The sequence below is a fragment of the Muntiacus reevesi genome, chromosome 2, assembly GCF_963930625.1.
Source record: "Muntiacus reevesi chromosome 2, mMunRee1.1, whole genome shotgun sequence".
NCBI classification, from domain to species: domain Eukaryota; kingdom Metazoa; phylum Chordata; class Mammalia; order Artiodactyla; family Cervidae; genus Muntiacus; species Muntiacus reevesi.
This window is the reverse complement of record NC_089250.1, coordinates 53,680,132-53,706,400: the sequence shown is the minus strand read 5'-3', so window position 1 is coordinate 53,706,400 and position 26,269 is coordinate 53,680,132. Positions and strand designations below refer to the sequence as shown.

General features: G+C 53.5%; 1 protein-coding gene across 1 annotated transcript in view; it reads left to right on the top strand.

The window, feature by feature from the left end:
* The window catches only part of CDH4 (cadherin 4), a 475,364-nt gene extending 450,338 nt beyond the window's left edge, over positions 1 to 25,026 (top strand). Inside the window, exons 8-16 of the mRNA XM_065919692.1 lie at positions 3,592 to 3,729; positions 12,628 to 12,813; positions 16,957 to 17,210; positions 17,714 to 17,856; positions 18,286 to 18,519; positions 19,369 to 19,602; positions 19,785 to 19,924; positions 20,594 to 20,758; positions 21,318 to 25,026. Coding sequence (XP_065775764.1) covers positions 3,592 to 3,729; positions 12,628 to 12,813; positions 16,957 to 17,210; positions 17,714 to 17,856; positions 18,286 to 18,519; positions 19,369 to 19,602; positions 19,785 to 19,924; positions 20,594 to 20,758; positions 21,318 to 21,524 — 1,701 coding nt within the window. The 3' untranslated portion in view covers positions 21,525 to 25,026. The remainder of the gene's footprint in view (positions 1 to 3,591; positions 3,730 to 12,627; positions 12,814 to 16,956; positions 17,211 to 17,713; positions 17,857 to 18,285; positions 18,520 to 19,368; positions 19,603 to 19,784; positions 19,925 to 20,593; positions 20,759 to 21,317) is intronic.
* Positions 25,027 to 26,269: the final 1,243 nt, after the last annotated feature.

Below are 26,269 nucleotides of genomic sequence, written 5' to 3'. Positions count from 1 at the left end.
CCCACCCCCGTCCTGTGCCAGCTGCTCTAGGACAGGCCTGTCCAACGTGTGTCCCCGGCCTGGCCACCGTCCTCAGCCCAGGCCAGTGTCTAGCACAGCTGGAATCAACTAGCAACCGACCAGTGCCTGCAGAGCCAAGCTGTGACGCAGACGGTCACCGCGGGTGCCAGGGAGGGTCCCCTCCGCCCACTGACAGTGTGTACACGTGCTCTAGACGCTGGAGGGAGAGCTCTGATCACAAAGTCCTGGGCTCTAGAGCCCGGCTCATGGGGCAAGAACAGGCAGAGGGCCGCCGTGCTGATGCTGAGAAGAAAAGCAGGGTCTCAGGAGAGTGGGTGTCTGTCAGGGGGAGCAGGTGCACACTTGTATTTTATTCAAGGAGGGAAGGCTGATGGGCGCAAGCAGTGTCAGAGCAGGCAGAGCAGCCCTGCATGACCCCGGGGGGGAGGGGAATGTGCGTGTGAGGAGCAGCAAGGAGGCCCCGTGGCCACAGCAAAGTGGATGAGGCAGGAGGGGAGAGAATGAGCCCGCTGAGGCCACCACCTGCTCCTGGGACCCGTGGCTCCTCCCCAGGGAGCAGAGGTGAGCCCCCAGCTCTGTGTTAACCAGACCCGCCAGGTGAGAGGGGAAGGGTCTTCTTGGCACCTGTATGTGTGTCTCGGCCTCCGTTTCTCTGCACGATGAGAGGTGACAGGAGGCTGCTCTAGGCTCTATCGGCCTGGGTACCCCTCTTCCCCATACTTTGTGGGCTGGGCCTAGATGTTCACAGACGGACCTTTAGAAATAAACAGTCATGTTTAGGACTAATTTCTATTTATGGCAGGTGATGCTGGTTTGCCATTTATAGCAGTGGCAGAAACTGCTTTTATTTTTTTTTTAACTTTTTATTTTGTATGGGGTATAGCCGATTAACAATGTGGTGATAGTTTGAGGTGCACAGCAAAGGGACTCAGCCATACATACACATGTCAAACTCCCCTCCCATCCAGGCTGGCACGTAACATTGAGCAGAGTTCCCTGTGGTTATCCATTTTGAATACAGCAGTGTGTACATGTCCATCCCAAACTCCATAACTATCCCTTCCCCGCCACTCCTCCTCCAAGTTCATCCTCTAAGTCTGTGAGTCTGAGAAACTGCTTTTAAATGTGTTTACGTAGTACAAGAGTGTGTTTGCTGTCAGGGACAACCTGCAGACATACCTGGAGGGGGGCACGGTGTTAGTCTGTAACCTGCATGTCCAGAGGGGGAGCCCCCACCACAACCACCCCAAGGCTACGACAATTGGGCCCCGAGTCTGCCCTCAGGCCAGCGGTGCCCTGGAGGGTCAGGGACAGAAGTGCTAGAGAAACATCACTTTGTCACAGGATACTGAATCCAGCCCCCTGTGCTCTGTAGCAGAGTCTTATTGTTCGTCTAGTTTATATGTAGTCGTTTGTATCTGCTAATCCCAACTCCCACTCCATCCTTCCCTCACCCCCTCCTTCCCCTCTGGTAACCATAGGTCTGTTCTCTGTGACTCTTTCATAAATGAAGTTCATTTGTATCATACTTTAGATTCCACAATATAAGTGCTATCATATGTTTGTCTCTGACTTCACTTCATTTAGTATGATAATCTCTAGTTCCTCCCATGTTGCTGAAAATGACATTATTTCATTCTTTTTATGGCTGAGTAATATTCCACTGTTATGTATATACCACATCTTTATTCATCTGTTGATGGACACAATGCCTTGGCTATTGTAAGTAATGCAGCTGTTAACATTGTGGTTATATGTGTCTTTTCAACTTAAGAGTTTTCTTTGGATATACACCTAGGAGTGGGATTGTTAGAAAATATGGTAAGTCTATTTTTAGCTTTTTAAGGAACCGCCATACTGTTCTCCATGGTGGCTGCACCAATTTACACTCCCACTAACAGTGGAAGAGGGTTCCCTTTTTCCACATCCTCTCCAGCATTTATTGCTTATAGATATTTTTGATGATGGCCATTTTGACCAGTGTGAGGTGATAATTCATTGTGGTTTTGATTTGCATTTCTCTATAAGTAAGGGCTTCCTTGGTGATTCAGTTGGTAAAAAAAATCCACCAGCAATGCAGGAGATCCAGGTTTGATCCCTTGGAGGAGGAAATGGCAACCCACTCCAGTATTCTTGTCTGGAGAATTCCATGGACAGAGGAGCCTGGTGGGCTACAGGGGTTGCAAACAGTCAGATGTGACTAAGCAACTTACCACGCACAATTATTAGTGAGGTTGAACATCTTTCCATATGCCTGTTGGCCATCTGTATATCTTCTTTGGAGACATGTATACTTGGGTCTTCTGCCCATTTTTTAATTGGGTTATTTGGTTTTTTGTTATTTATTTGTATGAGCTATTTGTATATTTCAGAAATTAAGCCCTTATCGATTACATCATTTGCAAATATTTTCTCCCAATCTGTAGGTTGTCTTCTCACTTTGTTTAAAGTTTCCTTTGGTGTGCAAAACTTGTGTTTATTTTTGCTTCTATTGCCTTAGGAGACTGACCTAAAAAAAAAAAAGAAAGAAAAAAAAACACTGCTATGTTTTATGTCAGAAGAGAACATAGGCAAAACATTCTCTAAGAGTTTTATGGTGTTGTGTCTTATATTTTTTTGTGTATGGTGTGAGCGAGTGTTCTAACTTCATTTACATGTAGCTGTCCAGCTTTCCCAACACTACTTGCTGGAGAGACTCAAACATCTTCTGAAGGGGCCAGATAGCAAATGTTTTAGGCTTTGCAAGTAATGTAAGCTCATCACAGCCCCTTAGCTCAGCTGTTGTGCAAAATCAAGCCACAGACAATGTGTAAATGAATGAACCTGGCTCTGTGCCAATAAAACTTTATTTACAAAAAAACAGGCAGTGGCAGACAGATTTGGCCTATAAGCCACAGTTTTACTGATCCTCAAAGGCCCCTCAGTGACTCGCAGCTACCCACGAAGGTCTAGACATCTCACCAGGCACTGCTCCCTCAGGGTGCTGCACTGGTGGCTCCTGGCAAGGTCTGGCTGCAGGAGGGTTGGGGAGCCCCTTCAGTGCCCAGAAATCCGCTGGGCCCATCCAGTTTTATTTGCCTCCTAAACCCCACACCTGTATCCAAACACTAACCACTCCTTCCAGGCAGCATGCAGACACAGTCTGCTGGTGTGCAGATAACAGGGTCTGGAGTTCAACTTCCCTTCTCCTGTTTGAATTTCTGACACTGAAGATGCTAAAGAAATGAGGTCCCTGCAGACACAAATCTGGGGTCACCTCTCTTTGCACACTTCCACCCTGATTTTACAGACCTCAGTGTCTTACCCTCCAAGCCCCCTTTCCCTTCCTTCTACTTTGATCCACACGTGTGAAAGCCAGGTGCTGGGATGAAAGCAAAGACCTTGCCACCCACTGTGAGGGAAGAAAATGTTCTTCGGCCAAGTCACCTGCCGAGCGCCCGGCGCCCAATACCCTGCGCAGGAAGGGGACCCAGCAGCAGCTGAGTCCATCCAGGGAATATGTTTCTTTGATGAATGTATAAACAGCTAAACCCAAACGGCTGCTCTGTTCTTCCCCCTTTTCCCTTCTAGAAAGTCCAGCAGTACATGGTCATCATTCAGGCCACAGACATGGAAGGGAACCTGAACTACGGCCTCTCCAACACAGCCACCGCCATCATCACAGTGACGGACGTGAACGACAACCCACCGGAGTTCACTGCCAGCACGGTGAGTGCGTGTCCCTTCCTGAATCTGGAGGAGTTGGCCAGTGGTGTTTTAGGCTCTAGGGAGAGGCTGAAGCGTCGGCCACTTTGGGGTGTGCTCAGCGGGACAGGCTGCGGGCTGCAGGGGGACATGTCAGGCCCCTCTGGCAGGACCCTCCACAGCCCACCATCAGCAGGAGGGCAGTGGGGGCCACAATGTGTCCTGCCCCTGCAGGCATGGCAGGCAGGCTGTGACCAGGCCACGAGTCAGGCTGCCCACTGACCTGAGTGCCCACAGGAACGGCCTAGTGGCACAGCCGTGGGATCACAGAGCCACCAGGAGTCACGGGCTCCCAATGCCTCTGGGTTCCCAAGGACCTGTCCTTCAGTCCACTCGCCTGGGGTGGAGGTGCTGACAGGACAGAGACCTACACCCACCCTGCAGCTGCCTACCGGAAATGGGGTGGGTGGTGGGAGCGTGGTCAGTGAGGGCTCCCGGGGCACCGAGTAGATGAGAGAGTAACTGCAACAAATGAAGACCTGGGGCACCAACCAGGCCGCAGAGCCCCTCTCCCCCAGCACCAGCCTGGGCCTCTGGTCAACCTGTGGTCTCCACCAACCCTGTGAGGCTCAGGACCCAGTTATGGGAGAGGAGGTTGAGGCTCAGAGAGGCCAAGTCACTTACCCAGAGCCACAGAGTCCATGAGGGGAGCAGCTGGGAGTGGGCCCCAGAAGCTGAGCTCTCAGGGGAAGGAGAGGAGACCCTTCCCAGGAGGTGGGTGGAGGCATCTCACAGGCCAGAGCCCCTCGCAATAAGCCCACATCGGCATCCCCTCATCCTGCTTCCCCACGGCCCCCACACCCTTCAATCCCAATCTCGCAGCCCTCCGTCCTGCATCCCAGAGTCCCAGGCTCTAGGTCCGGTTGGACCAAGGCGGGAAGAGGGCAGTCCCAGCTGTGAGGGCACAGTGCCACCTGGTGGGCAGATGGCAGATCGCCCTGTGGGGTCAGGGTGGGATAGCTTCCGTTTTGTGGGCTCTCCAGGGCCAGGGGGCAACGTCCAGGGAGCCTGGACATGAATGAGACATGCCCCCAGCCTGCAGGAACCCCAAGCCCATCCCCAAGGCAGCCCCCACCCTTCTGGGGTTTTTCTGTTCTCAGCATGGATCCCTGGAAACTTTCAGGAACAAATTTTCATTATGTCTCCCAACTTAATCATTCTCTTTTAACTTGAATTTTGGTTAGGTCATTCACACACATAGCACAGCAACTTCAAGTTACAAAATGACTTACTTTGAGGAAGAGGCCCTGGTGTTTTAATTCTGTCCTTGAGTCATTTCTAGTTTTCTGTTTATGATGTGTCCTGAAGACATTTCCACATCCAGATTCCAAATGGCCTTGGAATTTTTTCAACATGTGTTTAGAAATAATTTCAAGTTCACAGAAAGGTTGCAAGAATAGGAATGGGGCATAGAGGAGAAGGCAGGATGGTAGAGTAGAAGGCCTTGAGCCCATCTCCTACCACAAAACTCAAAATCACAACTGCTGAACAGTCATCAATAAAAAAAGACTGGGACTTGCCAAAAGAGATTTTCTATATCCAGGGGTATAAAGAAGAAACCATAACACGATGGGAGGAGAGCACTCTCACAATGTGATCAAATCCCATCTCAGGAAAGGTCAGTTAAACTAAAAATTGGTTCTTTGAGACTATTACAGGCAACCATATGGCAATAAATTAGACAACCTAGAAAAAAATGGACAAATTCTTAGAAAGGTACCATCTCCCAAAACTGAACCATGAAGAAATAGAAAATATGACCAGACCAATAACAAGTACTGAAGTTGAGTCTGTGATTTAAAACTCCCAACAAATAAGAGTCCAAGACCCGATGGCTTCACAGGTGAATTCCATCAAACATTTAGAAAAGAGTTAACACATATCTTTTTGAAACTATTCTGAAAAATTGCAGAGGAAGGAACAACTCATTCTATGAAGCTACCATCACCTTGATACCAAAATCAGGCAGATGCTTCAAAAGAGGAAAATTACAGGCCAATATCACTGATGAACATAGATTCAAAAATCCTCAATAAAACACTAGCAAACAGAATCCAGCAACACATTAAAAGTATCAATAAATTTAAAAAAAGACTGGGACCTCCCACCATAAGCAAGGAGAATTCATCTCAGGGATACAAGTATTTGTCAACATCTGCAAATCAATCAGTGTGATCCACCACATTAACAAATTGAAGAATAAAAACCATATGATCATCTCAATAGATGCAGAAAAACTTTTGATAAAATTCAACACTCATTTATGATAAAAACTATCCAGAAAGTAGGCATAGAGGGCACCTACCTCAACATAATAAAGGCCATGTATGACAAACCCACAGTTAACATCATACTCAGCTGTGAGAACGTAAAAAGCATTTCTTCTAAGGTAAGAACAAGACAAGAATGTCCACTCTTGCTGCTTTTATTTGGCATAATTTTGGGAGTCCTAACCAAGGCAATCATAGAAGAAAAAGAAGTAAAACTTATCCAAACTGGGAAAGAAGTAAAACTGTCACTGTTGGCAGATTACATGATCCTATACAGGAAAATCCTAAAGATGCTACCAGAGCTCATGAATTTGGTAAAGTTGTAGTATACAAAATTAATGTATAGAAATCTGTTGCATTTCTACAAATTTACAATGAAAGATCAGAAGGGAAATTAAGAGAACAATCCCACTTAACATCACAACAAAAAGAATAAAATACATAGGAATAAACCTACCTACAGAGACAAAAAACCTGTACTCAGAAAATATGAGACACTGATGAAAGGAATTAAAGACAACACAAACAGATGGAGAAATACACTAAGCGGATTGGAAGAATCAATATTGTCAAAATGACTCTCTACTACCCAAGACAACCTACAGATCCAATGCAATCTTGATCAAATTACCAATGGCATTCTTCACAGAACTGGAACAAAAAATTTCACAATTTGTATGGAAACACAAAAGACCCCAAACAGCCAAAGAAATCATGAGAAAGAAAAACGGAGCTGGAGGAATCAGGCTCCCTGACTTCACAGTATACTAAAAGCTACAGTCATCAAGACACTATGATACTGGCACGAAAATAAAAATACAGACCAATGGAACAAGATAGAAAGTTTAGAAATAAACTCACACACACCTATGGCCACCTAATCTATGACAAAGGAGGCAAGACTATATAATGGAGAAAAGACAGTCTCTTCAGTAAGTGGTGCTGGGAAAACTGGACAGTTGTGTGTAAAAGAATGAAATTAGAACATTCTCTAATCATACAAAAACTCAAAATGGATTAAAGACTTAAATATAAGACCAGATACTATAAACTTCTCGAGGAAAATATAGGGAGGATGCTCTTTGACATAAATCACAGCAATATATCTTTAGATCCATCTTCCAGAGTACTGAAAATAAAAACAAATAGGGACTTCCCTGGTGGTCCAGTGGCTAAGACTCCTCACTCCCAATGCAGGGGGCCAGGTTCAATCCCTGGTTAGGGAACTAGATCCCACATGCCTCAACTAAGACCCAGAGCAGCCAAATAAATAAATATTTAAAATAAATTAAAAAAAAACAAATAGGACCTAATAAAACTTTAGAGTTTTTACACAGCAGAGCAAACCGTAAATGAAAGGACAACCTACGGAATGGGAGGAAATACTTGCAAATGAAGCAACTGACGAGGACTTAATCTCCAAAATACTCAAACAGCTCATGCAGCTCAATATAAAAAACCACCCAATCAAAAAATGGGCAGAAAACCTAAGTAGACATTTTTCCAGCTAAGATATATAAATAGCCAAAAGGCACATGAAAAGATGGTCAACAATGCTAATTAGTAGAGAAATGGAAATCAAAACTGCAGAGATACCACCTCCCACCAGTAAGAATGGCCATCATTTAAAAGTCTACAAACAGCAAATGCTGCAGAGGCTGTGGTGAAAAGAGAGCCCTCCTACACTGTTGGTGGGAATGCAGACTGGTGCAGCCACTATGGAGAACAGTATGGAGGTTCCTTAAAAAACTGAATACAGATCTAGATATTATCCAGCAGTCCCACTCCTGGGCATATATAATCCAGAGAAAACCACAATTTGAGAAGATGCACACACCCCAGTGTTCACTGCAGCACTATTTACAACAGACAGGACTTGGGAGTAATTTAAGTGTCCACTGAGACAGGAATGGATAAAGGTGTGGGACATAATGGAATATTACTCACCCATAGAAAAGAATGAAATAATACCATGTACAGCAACAGGGATGGATGATGATCACAGTAAATAAAGTCAGACAGAGAAAGACAAATACAGTATGATATCATTTATATGTCAAATCTAAAAAATGATACAATGAATTTATTTACAAAACAGAAAAGAGACTCAGGGACTTAAAAGGGAAGTGGGGAGAGGAGTAAATTAGGAGTTTGGGATTAACATATATACACTACTATATATAAAATAGATAATCCACGAGGACCTACTGTATAGCACAGGGAACTCAGTATTTTTAACCTATATGGCGAAAGAATCTGAAAAAGAATATACATATCTATACATATAACTGAATCACTTTGCTACGCACCTAAAACTAACAGACACTGTAAATCAACTAGACTTCAGTTAAAAAGAACAGCCACTCACGTGACCCCATCAGCACCATCCTCCAACCTGCCGCTCCCTGTAGATGTGCCCACAGAATTCCTCGGAACGGCTGGATGATCAGTCATATGTTGTGAAGCCTCATGTTCAAACACCTCTTCCTAAGAGGAGGGTTTTCTCTCAGGGAAATGGCTGAGACCCTTCTCCCACCAGAGACACCTGAGGCCCAGAGAGTTACTTCTGGGCTACCCGAGGTCTCCTGCTCCCCCGGCCACCTGCTCACCACACCCATGTCCTCTGCACCTGCCAGCCTTCCCCCACCCCGGCTTCTGCAGCTCCAGAGGGGGCCTCGAGGCGGCCCCTACACCCAAGCTCCTGCAGGGCGGGTCCACAGGGGACCACTTCTGTCCACTGTCTCGAGCCCTGGTCTGGCTTTGGCAGCCTGGCGTCCTGTGGCTCTTCGCACTTCTAATCTTAACCTCATCTGCCCTTCTGCACACCAGCCACACTGCAAACACGCTGAGCCCCCAGAAATGCTGGATCCTGAGTGACCCACAAGGAGGCAAAGGGGAGGGGGAGAGGAGGAGGAGGACACCGTCCTGACTCCTTGTGTGCACTGGGGCATCTGCACAAGGGCAGGGGGATGACCAGCAAGATACTCCCAGGTCCACACCCACCTCTGAAGAGTGGGAAGCCCAGGAATTACACTGAGACCCCGGCCAGGGAGTGCATATGGCCAAGGAGGCACCCTGGAGCATGTTCCTGGGGCCCCGTGGCAAGCAGGACCCCAGGACACGGTCTGCTGGGCTCAGTGGGGGCTGGCCACACCCCCACACACAGCTGGGCTATTTTTATCGAGTTTAATCAAGAACAATCAGCAGAAGCTGAAGAGATGGGAGGGTGGATTTGCATGATCCGATTCCTATTCTTAAACGTTAATTAAAAGTCATTTTCCCTTTGCCTGCTCTGGGCCTGCACTACGCTTGCTGCCCCTGCATGGCTTTCCTGCTGTCAGAAGGCCACTGACCTCAGCACTCCCTGGGGGGCAGGGCTGAGCCCCCAGAACACAGCCCCATAGCAGGCCCCGGTCCTAGACCAAAGCCCCAAGTCCCAGCCCCCTCACCACCCACACACAAGCCCACAGGAGGGTCTCCTGGAGTCAGGAAGCCCCTTCTGCCCTCAGAGTCCCTGTTGTGTGACCCTGGGCTGATGGCCAGACCTCTCTGAACACAGGAATGTCTTCCCCTCTTTACACCTGAGTGTTACACAGCTCGGGGTGAAGCCAGGAGCATCCATTGAACTACAGGGAAGTTTGTCCTCTGCCCTAAAAATGCCACTGGGTGGTACCTGCCTTCCATCACAAGGGGCCTCACTTGGCAGTTGAGTAGACAGGGTTCCAGCTCTGCCTTCAGCATGGGAGAGGTCAGGATGGAGGTGCCAGAACATTCATTCCAAGTCCAGTTTCCTCATCTGTTAAAAAAAAAAGGAGGATGGCAAAGGAGGTAGTCAGAGAAATTCTTATATGTTGATACAAGCAATACAACAGAACCGCTTGAAACAAACATGAAGTGATGTATATATTCTAATATGGAAAATCCTCCAAATAGATTAATCACTGAAAAGCCAGTGGACAGAACAGGTGAAGAGCACAACAATCCTTTTCTTGTAAATAAACTATATTATGTAAATATCAAAAGAGGAGGCCGGAGTCCTGCAGGCACATAGTTGTAGACTGTGGTAGGTTCGTTTTCACTGTGTATTTGACTAGATGACCCCATCTAAGACAAGTGTGAATAAAATTAGGTTAAATATTTTTTAAAAGGGGGACTTCCTTGGTGGTCCAGTGGCTAAGATTCCCTACTCCTAGTGCAGGGGGCCTGTGTTCAATCCCTGGTCAGGGAACTAGACCCCACATGCCACAACTTTAAAGATCCCCTGTGACACAAAAGGTCCCACGTGCCACAGCTAAGACCTGGCAGAGCCAAAAAATACGTATCTTTAAAATGGAGGGTGAGCTTCTGGCAGTTCCCATCCCAGGCTTTCCTGAAGATGGAAGAGAGGGCAAGCCCCAGTACGCCCTTTCTGGAAAGGGGGTGACCAAGCCCGCCTGTGGACCACAAAGCCAGCGAAGGGCTTCAAGGTGTCTTATGGTTGAGGGTCGGGTCCTCCCCTGAGCCAGTGTCACGGGGGCATGTCCCCGCGTTACTCAAAAGCTCCTACCACATCACCGCGAGGAGGGGCGAGGCTGCAGCGTCCTACCCAGTCCTGGGCCCCGGGCTCCTCCCGAGGGTGGAGAAGGATGGACGTCAGCCCCCAGGTCTCACCCCGTTATTATAAGCCACGGCTCCCACCTGTCGGCTCCCGATTCCAAGCTCGGCAGCCAACAGAAATCGCTGCAGTTTCACTGGACAGGAAACTAAACTTCAAAGATTAAAATCACCGGGACATTGTGCCGCCCCCACCTCCGACCCCTTGCACCAGCCACCCCCGAGCTCCATCCCCCTCGGCTCATATCCCTGAGCTGGGACTTCCCTCCCTGTGGAGTCCCCAGGGCCTCACGTGTAGAAAAATGAAGAGAGAGAGAGGAGCCCAGAAGTGCAGGGTGGATAGGAGAGAAGAGGAGGAGACTGGAAACCCCAACTGCAAATAACAAAGAAACTGAAAAAGTATACATTAAAATTATTGGAATGTCACTTCACAACAGAAGCCAGCTCAGCTCCTCAGGCCCCAAGGCTGGCGGGGCTCGACCACATCCTGGCATCCTGACAGGGCTGCCAGGACAGATCCCCAGGCAGGGGCCAGGTCGGGGCACCCCCTTTGCAGTTCACACCCTCGGCCATACCAGGCTCCTGGGCCCTGGGAGAAGGTGGCAGGAGGGGGCAGGTCCTCAGACCTGAGCCGAGATGGGACCAGTCATCAGGCGGCACAGAGCAACATCTCGGGGGCTTGGCATCCCCCAGGGAGCGAGGGGCAGGCGCTGTCACCTCCATCTGCTCGGCGCAGCTGAGGGGTCGCTGGGTTTCCCTGTTCCCCCCCAACTGTTCTGCTACCATGACCCTCCCTTGGGAGGACTTAGGATTGAACAGGAAATCCACCTGCCCCTGGGGTGGGTAGGTGTGAGTTCTGGATTACTGATCAGCAAGGCAAGAAATCCCATTCCAACGCTCCTTAAGTCCCTCCTTTCCCAAATATCTGCCTTAGTATCCCATGGGGCATGGGGGAGGCTTTCCCTGTGCCTGAAAACCTCAGAAATTAAATTAAAAACTCGTGATGGCTAGGGGAAGGCTGACAAGAAAATCCTAAACCAGACTTACCAGCTTAAGGCCCTTCTTTGAGAAACTTTATTAAACCTGCATGAAATTAAAATACCCTTTTCCAATAAACTTCACCCGGAAGTCGGTAACCATGGTTAGGGCTGTGCTGCTGTGAACACAAGGAAGCCCTGGCTATTTATCCAGGTTTGTGCCCGGCTTTTGTGGCCCGAAAGCACACTGCGCAATCATAGGTCAGTCACGTGACTTGCAGGTCCAGTGTTAAAGTAAGGATGCAGGGCCCTCGTTCACAAGGAAGAATTTCCAGACTGATGCAGAGCATAAACCCAGCTCAGGGCTCTTCTGAGCTGGGCCACATCTGCACAGCAGTGATTCTCACTGGTGGGAGGCGCTCAGCTTTCCATCAGCACCTCAGCACCAGCACCAACAGCCACGCACACTCACACGCACTTTGCCTGCCCATAACCACTGCTGCCCTGTGAACCACACTCGCTGACGGGGATGGCTCGAAGCCCTCACCGAGCTGCGACAGGAAAAAATGGGCCAAGGCTCCGTGTCTGGTCACCTGCCCAGCCGCAGCTGCTGACCACAGGCCCCAGGGCCCATCAGGGACCCAGAGGCGATTCGGTTCAGGAAGCCCTTTGCAGCTGCTGCCCACTCCTGTTCATTTCTCGTCCCACGAGCACATTTTACTCTCTCGTAAGCCCCAGGTACTAGCATTGGTCCCCCGCTGCATGGAGCAGGGCAGCGTGAAGGGGACTTAGGGGAGCAACCTGGCGTTCGGGTGTCACAGGCGGGGCTCGGTATACAGACAAGCCTGGGCCTCTCTGGACGCCCCTGGGTTGGCACAGACGTGGGATGGGCCGACCCCTGGGGATCACCGTGTGGAAGCAGCTGGAGGCAGAAGGCAGCCCCTAGGGGTGGGCAGGGGTCTCTCTGATCTCCCCAGGCTTCCACGTGGGTTCCTCACACTGTCTTTTCTGACACCCTACAGTACGCAGGGGAAGTCCCAGAAAACCGGGTGGAGATGGTGGTGGCGAACCTCACGGTGATGGACCGAGATCAGCCGCACTCCCCGAACTGGAACGCCGTCTACCGCATCATCAGTGGGGACCCCTCAGGCCACTTCAGCGTCCGCACGGACCCCACCACCAATGAGGGCATGGTCACCGTGGTTAAGGTGGGTGCTCCGTCACTTCCCGCCCCAAGACAGATGTAACGGAAACGACATCCAGGTTCAGTGCCTGCACTCCCAAAAGCCAGGGTCAAAGGCAGTCTCACAAGGACCAGTCACATGACCCCCAGGACACTGCCAGTGTGACCTGCCATCCCCTGCCCCACCAAAAGAGAACTCTCCCATCTTCTCCCCACACCCAGCCCAAAGCCAAGAATCAGCCTCTCCTGCTTCCCCTCAGGAGATGACAAGCCCTGTCGGGGGCAGTGAGCAAGCTGTGACCCAGGTGCCCGGAGGAGGGTCAGGAGGGGGAACACCAGGGAGCAGGCCAGCTCAGGGGTCGCAGTCCCTCCAGCCCCTCCTCCCCCTGCAGCTCCCAGAGCAAGGCTTCCCCTGGAGCCTCCTGACTGTGGGGACAGTGCGGCTCCCGGGTTCCCCACAGGCTCTAGTACCCCCAGCCCAAGAGCCTGCACCCTGCACTGGGTTACTCCCTCTCAGGGCATAGACCAGCCCCTGGGCTTTGAGCAAGGGGTCGTGGTCATTTCGGGGGGAGGCAGCCAAACAGAGACCAGGTGAGTGTGTCAGACTCCGACTGAAGGGTGGGAGCAAATCACCTATTGTTTTCCCTATTACAATTGATCATTTTCCCCGTTACAATTGATCATATTCCCTGTTACAATTGATCATATTCCCCATGACAAATACGCTTTCCTTTCCCTCCTGTGGGCCTTACTGGCCATGACCGTCCTCTGGAAGCTGTCCTCGCTCACATGGTGACACAGTCTTAACGCAAACACAGCATCATCCCATGTCCTCCAGGGACACGACCTGACACACACGGGAGAAAGATCACTTCCTCCAGTGACTTGTTCACAGACGAAACCACTGTAATTCTATGAAACAGTGTATTCAAGCGAAGTGGCCCCCATTTTACTCTCGGGGGGCCGGGCCCTGGGGGAGAGACTGGGGACCTGGCAGCTGCACAGGTCTTGGCGGGGCAGGGGGGCCTCAGCCATGAAGGGTAAGTGCCATGGAGGGATGGGGTGCCTCACTGGGGGCTTTGGGGGGGTCTGTGAGACACCCCTTTTATTGGCAGATGAGACCACGCCTGCAGAGTATAACAGTCCCCCCAGGATCATCGGGGGTGATGAGGGGACAGTGGGGAGGAGATGAGGGTGTCGGCCCCGGAACCCCGATCTCTGCCGCCGCCTCCAGGCCCTCCCATGGGCAGGCACCCTCAGCCCCCTTTCCACACCCACCCAGTTAGATTACTTCTTAAACTCCTTCCTGTACTCCATAGCTTATTTAGTAACAGAGGCTGAAAAGGCATGAGTTTGATGTACCAGGCATTATGACTAAACGCTTACAGAGACTGCGGTGGGAGTCCAGACAGGGCGGGGACACCTCAGCTGGGCAAGCAGGGGGCCCGCCTCCAGCACCCACAGGTCTCACAGGACCACTGGCCCCACGAGGCCATCAAGTCCCCTTTGGCAGAGATGTGTCGCAGTACTTACCACAGACGTTTCCAAGGGCACCTAGCCATGAGAGACAGGAGTGCCGCGGCTGGCACTGCAATTCCCTGGTTGCTGGTGTTGCTCTATCCATGCTTCCAGACCTCAGGATCCCCTCCTCTGCTCTCCTAACCATGTACCGCTACAGCCCCTGGCACAGCCAACCACACCTCTGCAGTCTCCAGGATGTGTCCACACCTAACTTCTCTCCATTTTCCTAAAGCCATCTCTTTGCTGTGCCGTTTTTCGAGTCTGGATCCCAAAATGGTCCCAACACTGTGTTCGGTTGCACCATCTCTTGAATTTCTCAACACTGAGACCATCCCCCCCCCCCCCCACTGCCAACCTGTCACAAACTCGGGGTCCGTGGTGCCAGCCCTGTCGATGGCTTCCTCATGGTACATCTGATCCCTCATTTTAGAGAATGTGCTTCCTGACCATCTCGAATCTTTCACCCATTCATTCACATGAACACTTCATCCAAACTGAACATGGGAGGGTTTTACTTAACTTCATTGCTTTTTGTACTTGATCTCATTTCTCTTACACTGAAACTCTCGGTTGGCTCCAAACAACATTAATTGCTAATTTACTTGAACCTACATTACACAGTTGCCCCTCCGCGTCCATGGTGTGACTGGTTCCAGGACCTCCAGCTCAGGGAAACACCAAAATCCACAGATGCTCAAGTCTTTCATATAAAATGGCACAGTATTTCCACACAACCTGCACATACTCTCACATATATTTTAACTTATGATACCTGATACAGTACCAACACTGTGTAAATAGATGCCTGTGTGTGGCAAATTCAGGGTCTGCCTTTTGGAAATTTCTGGAATTTTTTCAAATATTTCCAGTTGGTGGTTGGTTGAGTCCACAGATGTGAAACCCATGGATATAGAGAACTGACTGTATGTAATAAGCTTAAAAAATAACAAACCAAACATCACTGCCAACATCAGGAAGACCAAATGAATTTAAGACTTTTCTGCAGTAACTGTTATCCTCAGAATAAAAACCACGAAGGACTCACGATCTAAATACTGTCCTAGTCACTAGAAATCATTATTTTCTTGGGAGTTGTATTACCATTGAGCATCACTGACTCAATGGACATGAATCTGAGCAAACTCCGGAAGACAGTGGAGGACAGAGGAACCTGGCATGCAGCAGTCCAAGGGGTTGCAAAGAGTTGGACATGACCTAGCCACTGAACAACAACAAGACTTTATGTGGCCCCAAAAATCAAAGCTATACGGCAAAACATGCAGCAAACTCATGCCCCCAGACTCCCCTCCACCGGGTCCTTCCCTCTGCTCAGGGGTGACCATTTTAACAAGGTGTTTTTTTTTTTTTCCTCTTTTAGCATTTCTTTCTAGAAGTACGAGCAGGTACATACACAAATCCACACTCCTCTCCCCCTTTTACACAAGAGGCAGCACATGAGGGATGTTGCCTTTTCAGCTCACCAGTCCATCCTGGAGGTCTCGCCACGTCTGTGTGCATCGCCCTGGTTCTTACAGCTGCAAATGTCCCCACTGTGTGGACGCTGCTCGTCCACCCACCAGTGCCGTGGAAACCACGGCATCCTCCGTGAACGATACAGATGATGCTGTGGTGAACGTTCTTGGACACGTGCTACTTCACATGCATCCAAGCAGAATTATTCAAGTTCAGTCACAGTGTGACGTGCTGCCTGTTGTCCAGTGAGACTGCTGCAAGCTCTGCCACAAATAATTACACGTCTTGGGGCCCCAGGTAGTTCTGTGCAGCTTTCGTCCTCCTCAACACGTGAAGATGACCCCGCAGACCAGCCACACCCTGCAGACCACACCAGCACTTATCAGTCAGGGTCCTAACACCCCAACACGTGTGTGAACTGGAAAGAATGTTCACGCAGGGGCCCACACAGAGGTGAAGGGCCCACAAGCCCTCAGGGGCTGGTGTCCTGTAACTCACCCCTGACCGGATGGGTGACAACAACTGAAGGACGTCCTCTCACAGCTCTGGGAGGGTCCCCCCTGGTGCTGTCCTTGGCTGGACCCATACCACCCCACCTCTGCCTCTGCGCCTTCACCTGGCCCCTCCCTGCATCTCAAGTCTCCCTCCCTTGACTCCCAGGCACTCATGCTTGGACTGGGGGCCACCTCAATCCAGGGCAACACCTCTCAAGACCTTCACCTTCGTCACACCTGCAAAGACCTATGTGCCCAAAGGGCACATTCACAGGCTCCAGGTGGACACATCTTTGGGGGCCCCCCTGCAGCCACCACAGCACATGAGCAGCCTGAACAGACAACAGCCCCCCAGGGTGTCAGGGGCAGGGTGGGGGCTCCACACTCCCAATGCAGGATGAGAGCTGGCGGCCTGGTTGGGGGGGCGCCTGGGGGAACTGTGGCCCCCAGGGAGCCCAGCTGCTGCCACTCCATGACTTGGGGGTGGAAGGTGAGGTGTGAGGTCCTTCAACCCCACTCTCTCTCTCCTCCCACTGCCCTAACCCCACAGGAAGCCAGACACAGAAGCTGGGGGACAGCATTCCTGGGAACCGGCCTCTTGGGCCCAGAGCTAGCAGGTGCAGACCAAGCAGCTCCGTGGGCACTAAGCCGGCTGCCCCTCTTGGTGCCTCTCATTCCAGGCAGTCGACTACGAGCTAAACAGAGCATTCATGCTGACCGTGATGGTGTCCAACCAGGCGCCCCTGGCCAGCGGGATCCAGATGTCCTTCCAGTCCACGGCGGGGGTGACCATCTCCGTCATGGACATCAACGAGGCCCCCTACTTCCCCTCCAATCACAAGCTGATCCGCCTGGAGGAGGGCGTGCCCACTGGCACCGTGCTCACCACATTCTCAGCAGTGGACCCTGACCGGTTCATGCAGCAGGCTGTGAGGTGGGCCCGCAGAGCGCCCTCAGGCCCTGGGAAGGGGTGCCCTGTGCTCCACAGAGAAGAGTCCTAAAGTGCCCCGTGAAACCTGAGACCCGGAAAGTCCTGGGTGGGTGCTTAGGGGCGCCCCTAGGCAGGGAGGCCCAGTCTGGGGACAGCTGGATCACCAGCCACCCGGCTGCCCCAACACAAGACAGTGGGAAAAGCTTGAAGGACATTAATCCACGTCTAGTGTCAGACTGGGTCCGGACCCCACCTCTCATTCCTGAGCTGTGTGACTTTGCAAGTCACCAGCCCTCTCTGCTCCCCCGTCTCCCCTCTGTAAAGGGCGGTGATAGGAGAATCTGCCTCCCACGGTTCTTGTGAGGTTGAGTAGCACATCCTCCTCAGGGACTCCCAGCCACTGCTGTCACCTGCCCAAGTGGGAGGCCCCAGTGAGCTCAGAGAGCAAGCGGGCGGGCAGGTGGGGCTCCCCCAGCCCCTCGCCTCACCCCTCCTCCTCCCTGCAGATACTCAAAGCTTTCAGACCCAGCAAACTGGCTACACATTAACGCCACCAACGGCCAGATCAGCACGGCGGCCGTGCTTGACCGCGAGTCTCTCTACATCAAGAACAACGTCTATGAGGCCACTTTCCTGGCGGCTGACAATGGTGCGCCCAGGGGCAGGGAGATGTGCTGGGTGGGGGGCTGTGAGCGGGGCCCCCTCAGCCACTGGTGCCCCAGAGCCCCTCCCTCATCCATTCGAAGCCCGCCTCAGCCAAACAACACGATTGTTACTGTCGGGTTGGAGATGCCACCAAAAGGCAGGACCACGGTCAGCGGAGGACAGAGGGAGCAGCTCTGGCCAGCTGGAACCGGTCCTCCCACACTGCGGGCCCGCACTGAGGCAGGGGCTGGGCTTGGGGGCTCCAGGACGACCACACGTCCGCAGGCGTGTGCCGCTCGTACGCGGTGTGCAGCTGAGTCGCTGTGCGTGTCACACGGCAGAGCCAGCGTACGGGGCCACGGGGTGTGTCCTGGGCAGGCCTGTGCTCGTGAGCCCAGGAGTGACCGCGTGACTGCCCATGTCCGACCCACAGGGATCCCCCCGGCCAGCGGTACTGGGACCCTCCAGATCTATCTTATCGACATCAACGACAACGCCCCTGAGCTGCTGCCCAAGGAGGCGCAGGTCTGTGAGAAGCCCAGCCTGAATGCCATCAACATCACAGCGGCTGATGCTGACGTGGACCCCAACATCGGGCCCTACGTCTTCGAGCTGCCCTTCGTTCCGGCGAGCGTGCGCAACAACTGGACTGTCACCCGCCTCAATGGTGAGCCCGCCTCGGGCACCCGCCCACTGGCTGCCCAGCCTAAGGGAAAGTCAGACCGAGTCCGGAGGGCAGCCCCACCCAGGTCTGTCACCAGGGAAGCAGGAGCAGTGGAGTCAGGAGCCAGTCTCACAGGGGCTGCGCAACCCTCTCCTGCAGGGCAGGGGCCCTGCCTACTCCAGGGCTCAGCCACCAAGGAGGCTCCAAGGCAGGCCCCAACCTTGTCCTTTAAAGAGCTCCACATGACCATTCTGCCACTGTAACCGCATATGACCGAGACCACTCCCCGAGCCAGTCATCGAACAATGGGCCCCCCACCACCACCATGTTCCCTGAGGCACTTTCCTAGCCATGGCCTTGGTGGACAGAGCTTCCAAGTTCTGGAGTTCTGATAGCATTTGCTTGTTCCCCAAACCCTTGCCAACACAGCATTATTGTTTTAAAATCATTTTTCTAATTTCTTAGCCAAAATCACTGTTTCCACTTGCATCTTTTAACTACCAGTGGACATTTTTTCATCTATTTGCCATTTTTTGCTTCTGTGAATTATCTGTTCAATGTCCTTCACTAGTTTTCTTTGGAATGGTTTTTTTCCCCCTAATTGACTTGGTAGAACTCTTTGTATGTTAAGGAAATAATTTCTTCATCCTACATGTTGCAATTGGTCTATTCCTGAATTGCCAAGCCTCTTAACCTTACAGGACAACAGATGGTGTGTGGTATGTGTGTGTGCATGTGCGTGTGTGCCTATGTGTGTCTTAGCCAGACAGGCCGAGCCTCTGCCTGTGTTCGTCTGGTTCAGGAGGGCGGGCTGGCTGCCCGCTGAGCACAGTGCGCCCCGCCCCCACCCAGGTGACTACGCCCAGCTCAGCCTGCGCGTCCTGCACCTGGAGGCCGGGGTGTACGACGTCCCCATCACCGTCACAGACTCGGGGAACCCGCCGCTGTCCCACACGTCCATCATCAAAGTCAAGGTGTGCCCGTGCGATGACAACGGTGACTGCACCACCGTGGGCGCAGTGGCGGCGGCCGGGCTGGGCACGGGTGCCATCGTGGCCATCCTTATCTGCATCGTCATGCTGCTCAGTGAGTGCGGCTGGAGGTTCCGGGGCGGGGGGGGCACCCTACCCACCAGAGTCTGCCACCAGCCCAGTCCAGACGAGGGGAGTGGTAATGGACACAGGCCCCAGTGGCCACACGTGCCCGCCTTCCACACACTCCCGAGGGTGCACACACGCACGCCTGCTCACGGCAGCCCCGCCCTGCAGCCATGGTCCTGCTCTTTGTCGTGTGGATGAAGCGGCGGGAGAAGGAGCGTCACACAAAACAGCTGCTCATCGACCCTGAGGACGACGTGCGGGACAACATCCTCAAGTACGATGAGGAAGGGGGCGGCGAGGAGGACCAGGTGAGGCTGGGGGTACCTGCCCGGCCCCGCTGAGCACACCCCTGGCGGGCTCCCCTCCTCAGCCCTGTGCCCCCAGCCGCACCTCCCTCAACCACTGACCCCAGGCCAGTGCCACCCTGCATCCTGGGGCTCGTTGAGGGGGACCTGGGAGCGGTGGGATGAGCCTCACTGGGAATTTGGGGTGAGCCTTACCAGGCTCAGCTGGTCAAGAATCCACCTGCAATGTGGGAGACCTGGGTTCAATCCCTGGGTTGGGAAAATTCCCTGGAGAAGGAAAAGGCTACCCACTCCAGTATTCTGGCCTGGAGAATTCCACGGACAACACAGTCCATGGGGATCACAAAGAGTCAGACTGAGTGACTTTCACTGTCACTTTACCCCATGGAAGCTTAGAGATCCTTGTGAAGTGGGGTAACAGCGGTCCCAGGTGAGTGACGTGGTACAGAGCAGGTGAGGGGTGGACGCAGGTTGGGGGGGGGCTGGGGGCACAGACCCCACGTGTGCCTTGAGGACAGACAGGATCTGATGGACAGAGGCGAGGCAAGCCTTTCAGGGAGGACAGACCAGGTGATAGAGCCAGATGAGGATGCACCCCATGGAGCTCCCCCGTGTCTCTGTCTGCTGTCCCCACCCTGGGCCCCCTTGCGGACTCCACCACCTCCCCCACAGGACTACGACCTCAGCCAGCTACAGCAGCCAGAGGCCATGGAGCACGTGCTGAGCAAGGCCCCAGGAGTGCGGCGGGTAGACGAGAGGCCCGTGGGCGCCGAACCCCAGTACCCAGTCAGGCCCGTGGTGCCCCACCCGGGAGACATCGGTGACTTCATCAACGAGGTGGGTGGTGAGGTGGGTGGTCCGGTGGGGCACACTTGCTCACACGGACCAGAAAAGCTTACTTTTCTGTGAGGGGGGTGGCGTGAGGAGGCAGATTCAGACCTGGGTTCACTGAGGCCTGCCTGGGGGTGTTGGGGGGGGGCAGGCCAAGCCCCCACCCCAGCATCCCCACTGGGAATGGCCTGGGGGGTGGGCATTCATCCAGAGCCACCCCCTGACCACACACTTGAGAGCCCCTCCTGATATCTGGGATCTGAAGTTCCAGCCAACAGGGTCCCTCCCTTAGCTCGCCACCCCCCCAGTCTTGATACTGAGCCCAAGGTACCCACCTGCCAAGTCCACGGGCGTCAAGGATGCACCCCACCTCTACACATCTTCCTTTGTGGGAAAGGGGGGCACGGCGAAGTCGGTGCGTGGCCGCCTCCCCCGCCAGGCCAGTCTGTAAGCCTTGCTCTACTCTGAGCTCTGAGCCCCCTTCACGGACATACGCAGCACTTACTGAGCACCTGCTGCACGCACGGCCCCGCCCAGCACCCTAACCCCGTTTCTGTGGCCCCAGGGACTGCGCGCAGCTGACAATGACCCCACGGCGCCCCCGTACGACTCGCTGCTGGTGTTTGACTACGAAGGCAGCGGCTCCACCGCGGGCTCCGTCAGCTCCCTGGACTCCTCCAGCTCCGGAGACCAGGACTACGACTACCTGAACGACTGGGGGCCCAGATTCAAGAAGCTGGCAGACATGTACGGAGGCGGTGAGGAGGATTAACAGGCCTCCCCGCCGGACGCGAGGATGGACGGACGGACGGACGGGAGGAGCAGGACTGGAGGAGGCAACGGGCCTTCCCGACCCGCAAGGCCATGTCACTCCGTGGTGGGGGTCCCCGCCCTGCCCCCGCCCCAGCTGTCTGGCATGAACACTTGACCCGCGGCTGACTCAGCACTGAGGAGAGCAAGAGGCACTCTGTCTTAACTTGAATTTCTTAGGACAGAAGCACTGTTTTAAAAAAAAAAATGAAAGTGCCTTTTGGTACATGTATCAGATTCCCTCAAACTCAGGAGCGACTAAAAGCAAGCAGACAGACCCCCCACCCGGTCCTGAGCACCCCTAGCCCTGGCTAGTCCCAGCTCTGAAGGCACCAATTAAGGAATTGGGAAGAATGTGTCCTTTTTTTTTTTTTTTTTTAATCTTTTATCAAGAAAACAAATGGGTGACTCGCTTGACAAAATTGACAAAGAACAACGGGTCCAAACCCCATCAGCCCCTCTGAGTCCTCATGCTTTGCTGTCCACAGTCAGGGTCTCCTACCCCATGGGGTCCCCAGGTCAGCACGAAGACCCACCTTCAGCTTCTGCAGCAGCGAGTCCCCTGGGTGCGGGCCAAGCCCGTGGACCCAAGACCCACTGTGACTCTGACTTTTGCCCCGACTCCCAGAAGCTGGAAACAGCTGGGGTCGTCCCTGATGTTCCCATGGCTGCCCCTGGCCATCCCCAGGGCCCCCCAGTCAATCATTAGGCCTCCCCCAGGGCTAACTGTGACCCTGAAAGCCACCCAGGTCCCCACTATCTTTGGTCCAAGACAGTATGGTGTCCCAAGAAACCACAAGCAAAACCAGCCAGCATCCCACCAACCCCTGGCATGAGCCCTCCACCCTCTCAATGAGACTCCCAAGGAACCCCAAGTCAAAGGCCCCCAGACACTCACCAGTCCAGCCCCCAAAGGCTCTGGATGTCTCTGGCCACCGGCAGGGCTGCACCGACCACAGGGAGAGCTGATGCTCACTTGGGGTCCAGAAACCATCACAGCCAGCAGGAGACTCTGGGGTCTGCCCCAGTCCTGCCCCTCTGGACCGGTCTCTGGAACCCAGGAGCTGACAAGGATGGCAGAGGTCTACTCCAATGCCGGAACAGTCCCATCACCCGTGCTGTCCATCCCACACATGTGTCTGGGCCATGCCTGCCGGGAACAGTCTCCTTTCCTTTGGACCCATGTCAGCACCCAGCAGCTACTGGGCCAGTTAGCTGCTCAAGCTCTCAGACCTGGATGTGCCCTCTTGATGGGCAGTGTGACTCTCAAGCCAGACTCCAGGCTCAGTTCCACAGGACAGCAAGAGGCGCTGCATCCCAAGGACCCACCGGAGCCCCTGCTGTGTTTGCTAGGGTTGCGGGGGGTGGGCAGCTAGAGGGGAACGGGTGAGAAAATGCCCTGGAGCAGCTTCTCCCCCAGGCATCACCCAGGGATAGCCTGCCTGGTATGAAGGCACCTGGGCTGGCTGGAGAGGCCCCTCCAGGGGAATCCTCACCTGCTCTCGGCTCCCCAGCAGGACTTGGCATCGGGCCTGTCCTGGAGCCCCACCCTGGGCCTGCTCCTGGGATCAGGCCTCCAGAGGACCTGAAACAGGGGTGCACATACTCCCCATGTTCTCCATGGAGGGAGGTCTTTGATCCACACCCCCGCCCATGGCCTGCCCCCAATGCCATGGTCATCCTCTTTTCTAAACAGCTTCAGCCTCAAAGATGAACTTGAGTGTACACGTGTGTGTGTGTGATCTGCGTGGGTGTGTCTCCACTGGACGTCAGGGTCTTCCCCAAACCAAACTCCTCGCTAATTCCATCCACTCTCCCAGGGCTGAACTGAGCTGGGGAGGCAACTCGGCTTGTAGCCTGAGGGAGGCAGGTCCATCCTGACCCCATCCACAATGGCCCAGGGACGGACGAAGGGACAGGTGGACGGAGGCAGCGGCCAATTGGGTCATGTACTAATGCCCTCAGGCACACAGCCCATCTCACAGACCTGGGTGGGTAGCCTGCCGAGGTGGGGGGATACCCACTTCCTGCTATGCAAATCGCTTGGGGTCAGACAGCCAATGAGGATTGTCCCAGCACCTGGGGGCGTGGCCATTTGAGGACTGCTAGTGTCCTCAGGGTTGGTGAGATGTGAGCTGGAATCTCGCATTTGTTTTTTCAGTCAAAGTCCTAAGTATGAATATGGGGTGGGGGACCCAGACAGCTGTGAACTCTCCCCACTGGACTCCTGAAGCCTCCTTGGGTCTCCAGGGTCCTGGGGTCACCCCAGGGATGGGGTGCCAGGCCCAGCCCACAGTTCGCTGTCCTGAACACCAGCCCCCCAGCCTCCCTGCAGCTCCTCTCACCCTCCTCTCCTTACTGCCAGGCCCCCACCCCACAATCTGTCTATGTTACACAGGCCCCATCCCTGCTCCCAGGCAACCGGGGAACAGCCCCTCCTCACCTCCACCCCAGACAGCCCCTGGAGACCCCCACCCACTCCCAGAAGCATCCGGGAACTCTGTCCCAGCCAACGGTTAGCATTAGCTACACAGTCAGTGTCAAACGTTTCTCACGTAGCTTGTAGATGCGACAGGTCCAGACTAGGAGGGGCGGCCAGAGAAGGCCTGGACTCAGCGCTGGTGAGGTGCTCGGGCAGGTCCTGTGCCCGCAGAGATTTTTGTTCTTGTGACCAGGACTCACCTGCAAGGGCACCCCAGCCTTGAGAAGCAGGCATCCCCAGCCCGGGGCCCCGAGCCTATCAGGCCTCAGCAGCCCTTCCCCACGGCCCAGCCGGCCTTCCCCTTCTCGTGTTCTCAGAACACCCAGGCGCCAGGCCTCCCACCGCCAGAGCATCAGGGTACCAGTCAGCCATCAGGCTTCCCTACTGTGAGCACCACTGACCCACCCAGGTCTTCGAGACAACTCTGTTCTCTCTGAGGGGAAATGCCAGGGAGGGGAGTCTTGGGTTTTGTCAAGGCTGAAAGGAACACCAAAAAAGCAAACACAGTCTCCCCCACGAAGAGCGCCCTGTGAGACAGTCTCTGGCCATGTGGTGTACATACGACAGGCTCCACGATGCCGGGATCCTATGGGGGGAGCACCTCTGTGTATAATTGGAACGCGTTTCGCTTTTCCTTTCTCTCTCCTTTTCCCATTCTGATTTTTTTTTTTTTTTTTGCATGTTTCTTTCTGACAATGGACAACATGTGTAGCAGCCCGCATGACTGTGGTTGTTCTGGGGAAAGATACTGGAGTATGATGTATTCTCACTGCAACTCTGAGCATCGCGCAGTTAGACAAACGTTCCAACTTTTTTTGTAATCGTCAACAGCACAACTATTTTGTATTGTTGTTTGTATCATTTTGTACCAAAAAAAAAAAAAAAAAGGAAAAAAAGGGAAGAGCGTTGATGTTTTCAATGTGTTTTTAGTGCCAGGCGGTCTTGGTTCCACACTGCGCAGTGGCTCCGCAGGGTCGTCGTGTGCGGGAGCAGACGCTGCTGCAGGGGAGTAAATAAAGCCCCCCTTTTACGCAGTCGGCCTCACCCTGGTTTGTTTTTCTTCACGTGTCCCTGTGAATGGCAGATGGATGAACACAGGGGCTTTGGTGTCGAGAGTGGGACTTGCTCGCTTGGCAAACAGCTCAGGACCCGCTGTGTCTCGGCCTCCATTCTGGGCTCCAAGCACAGCCCTCGACAGAACCAGGCTCCTTACACGGGTGAAGCCCAGGGATGTGGACAAGCAAGACCCAAGCTCCATGCATCTAAATATGGTAACGTTACTAGAAGGTATAAAGCAAGCTAACAAATTGCTAAACAAGGTGCGTCCCACCTCCTGCCCTGGCAGACATACCTTCGTAACAGCAGGAAAGGCCTGGGTCACGTTGAGGATTCTCCTGCCCCTCTGATTCTCTGTGCACCTCCCACCTTCTCCCCACCACAGAGGCTCTTCATTCCAGCCCAAACTGCAGCTCCAGTCCCATGCCGGCCAGAAACCCCAAGGCAAGTGGGTCCAGTTCTCCAATGCTCTCACAGTGCAGCCTGCCCTTGACTACTGGCCTGAGTCTGAGCTGCGCTGGCTCACACTTTGCTGGTCACAGAGCCACACAGGGGACCCCCAGGGACACTGCTGGACTCGCTGGGGCTCTGCCAGTCTCAGGGAAGCAGCTCGGAAAGGCTGAGGGGTGCCCAGCTCAGCCAGTACTAAGTGATGCAGTCAGACCCACAGAGGGAGCCCCAACCACCCCCACCAGGCCTTTCTGGGGCTCAAATCACAGCTAATCACAGGCGCAGCTGACAATCACAGGCACGATTAGCACTTGCCTCTAATGACATTCACAATTAGGTAACTGCTGTGGGCCTGGGATAGGCAGTCAAAGGGGTTGGGCACAAACTCCTTGTAATCAGACCCCTGGGGCAACACCCGGGGCGGGGGGGGGGGGGCGGTCATTCTGCTTAAGGTCACCCCTCCCAGCTCCCCAAGTGGCTCAGTAGATTCTTTACTCAGCAGGTAAACAATCTGTCTGCAATGCAAGAGATCCAAGCAGGAGATGAGGGTTAGACATGGGTTTGATCCCTGGGTGGGGAAAATACCCTGAAGGAGGAAATGGCAACCCACTCCAGTATTCTTGCCTGGGAAATCCCAATCCATGGGGTTGGAGGCAGAGGCCTGGCTGTCCCTAACAACCAGGCTGGCTCGAACAACCACAAAGGCCAGCCTGGGGCCT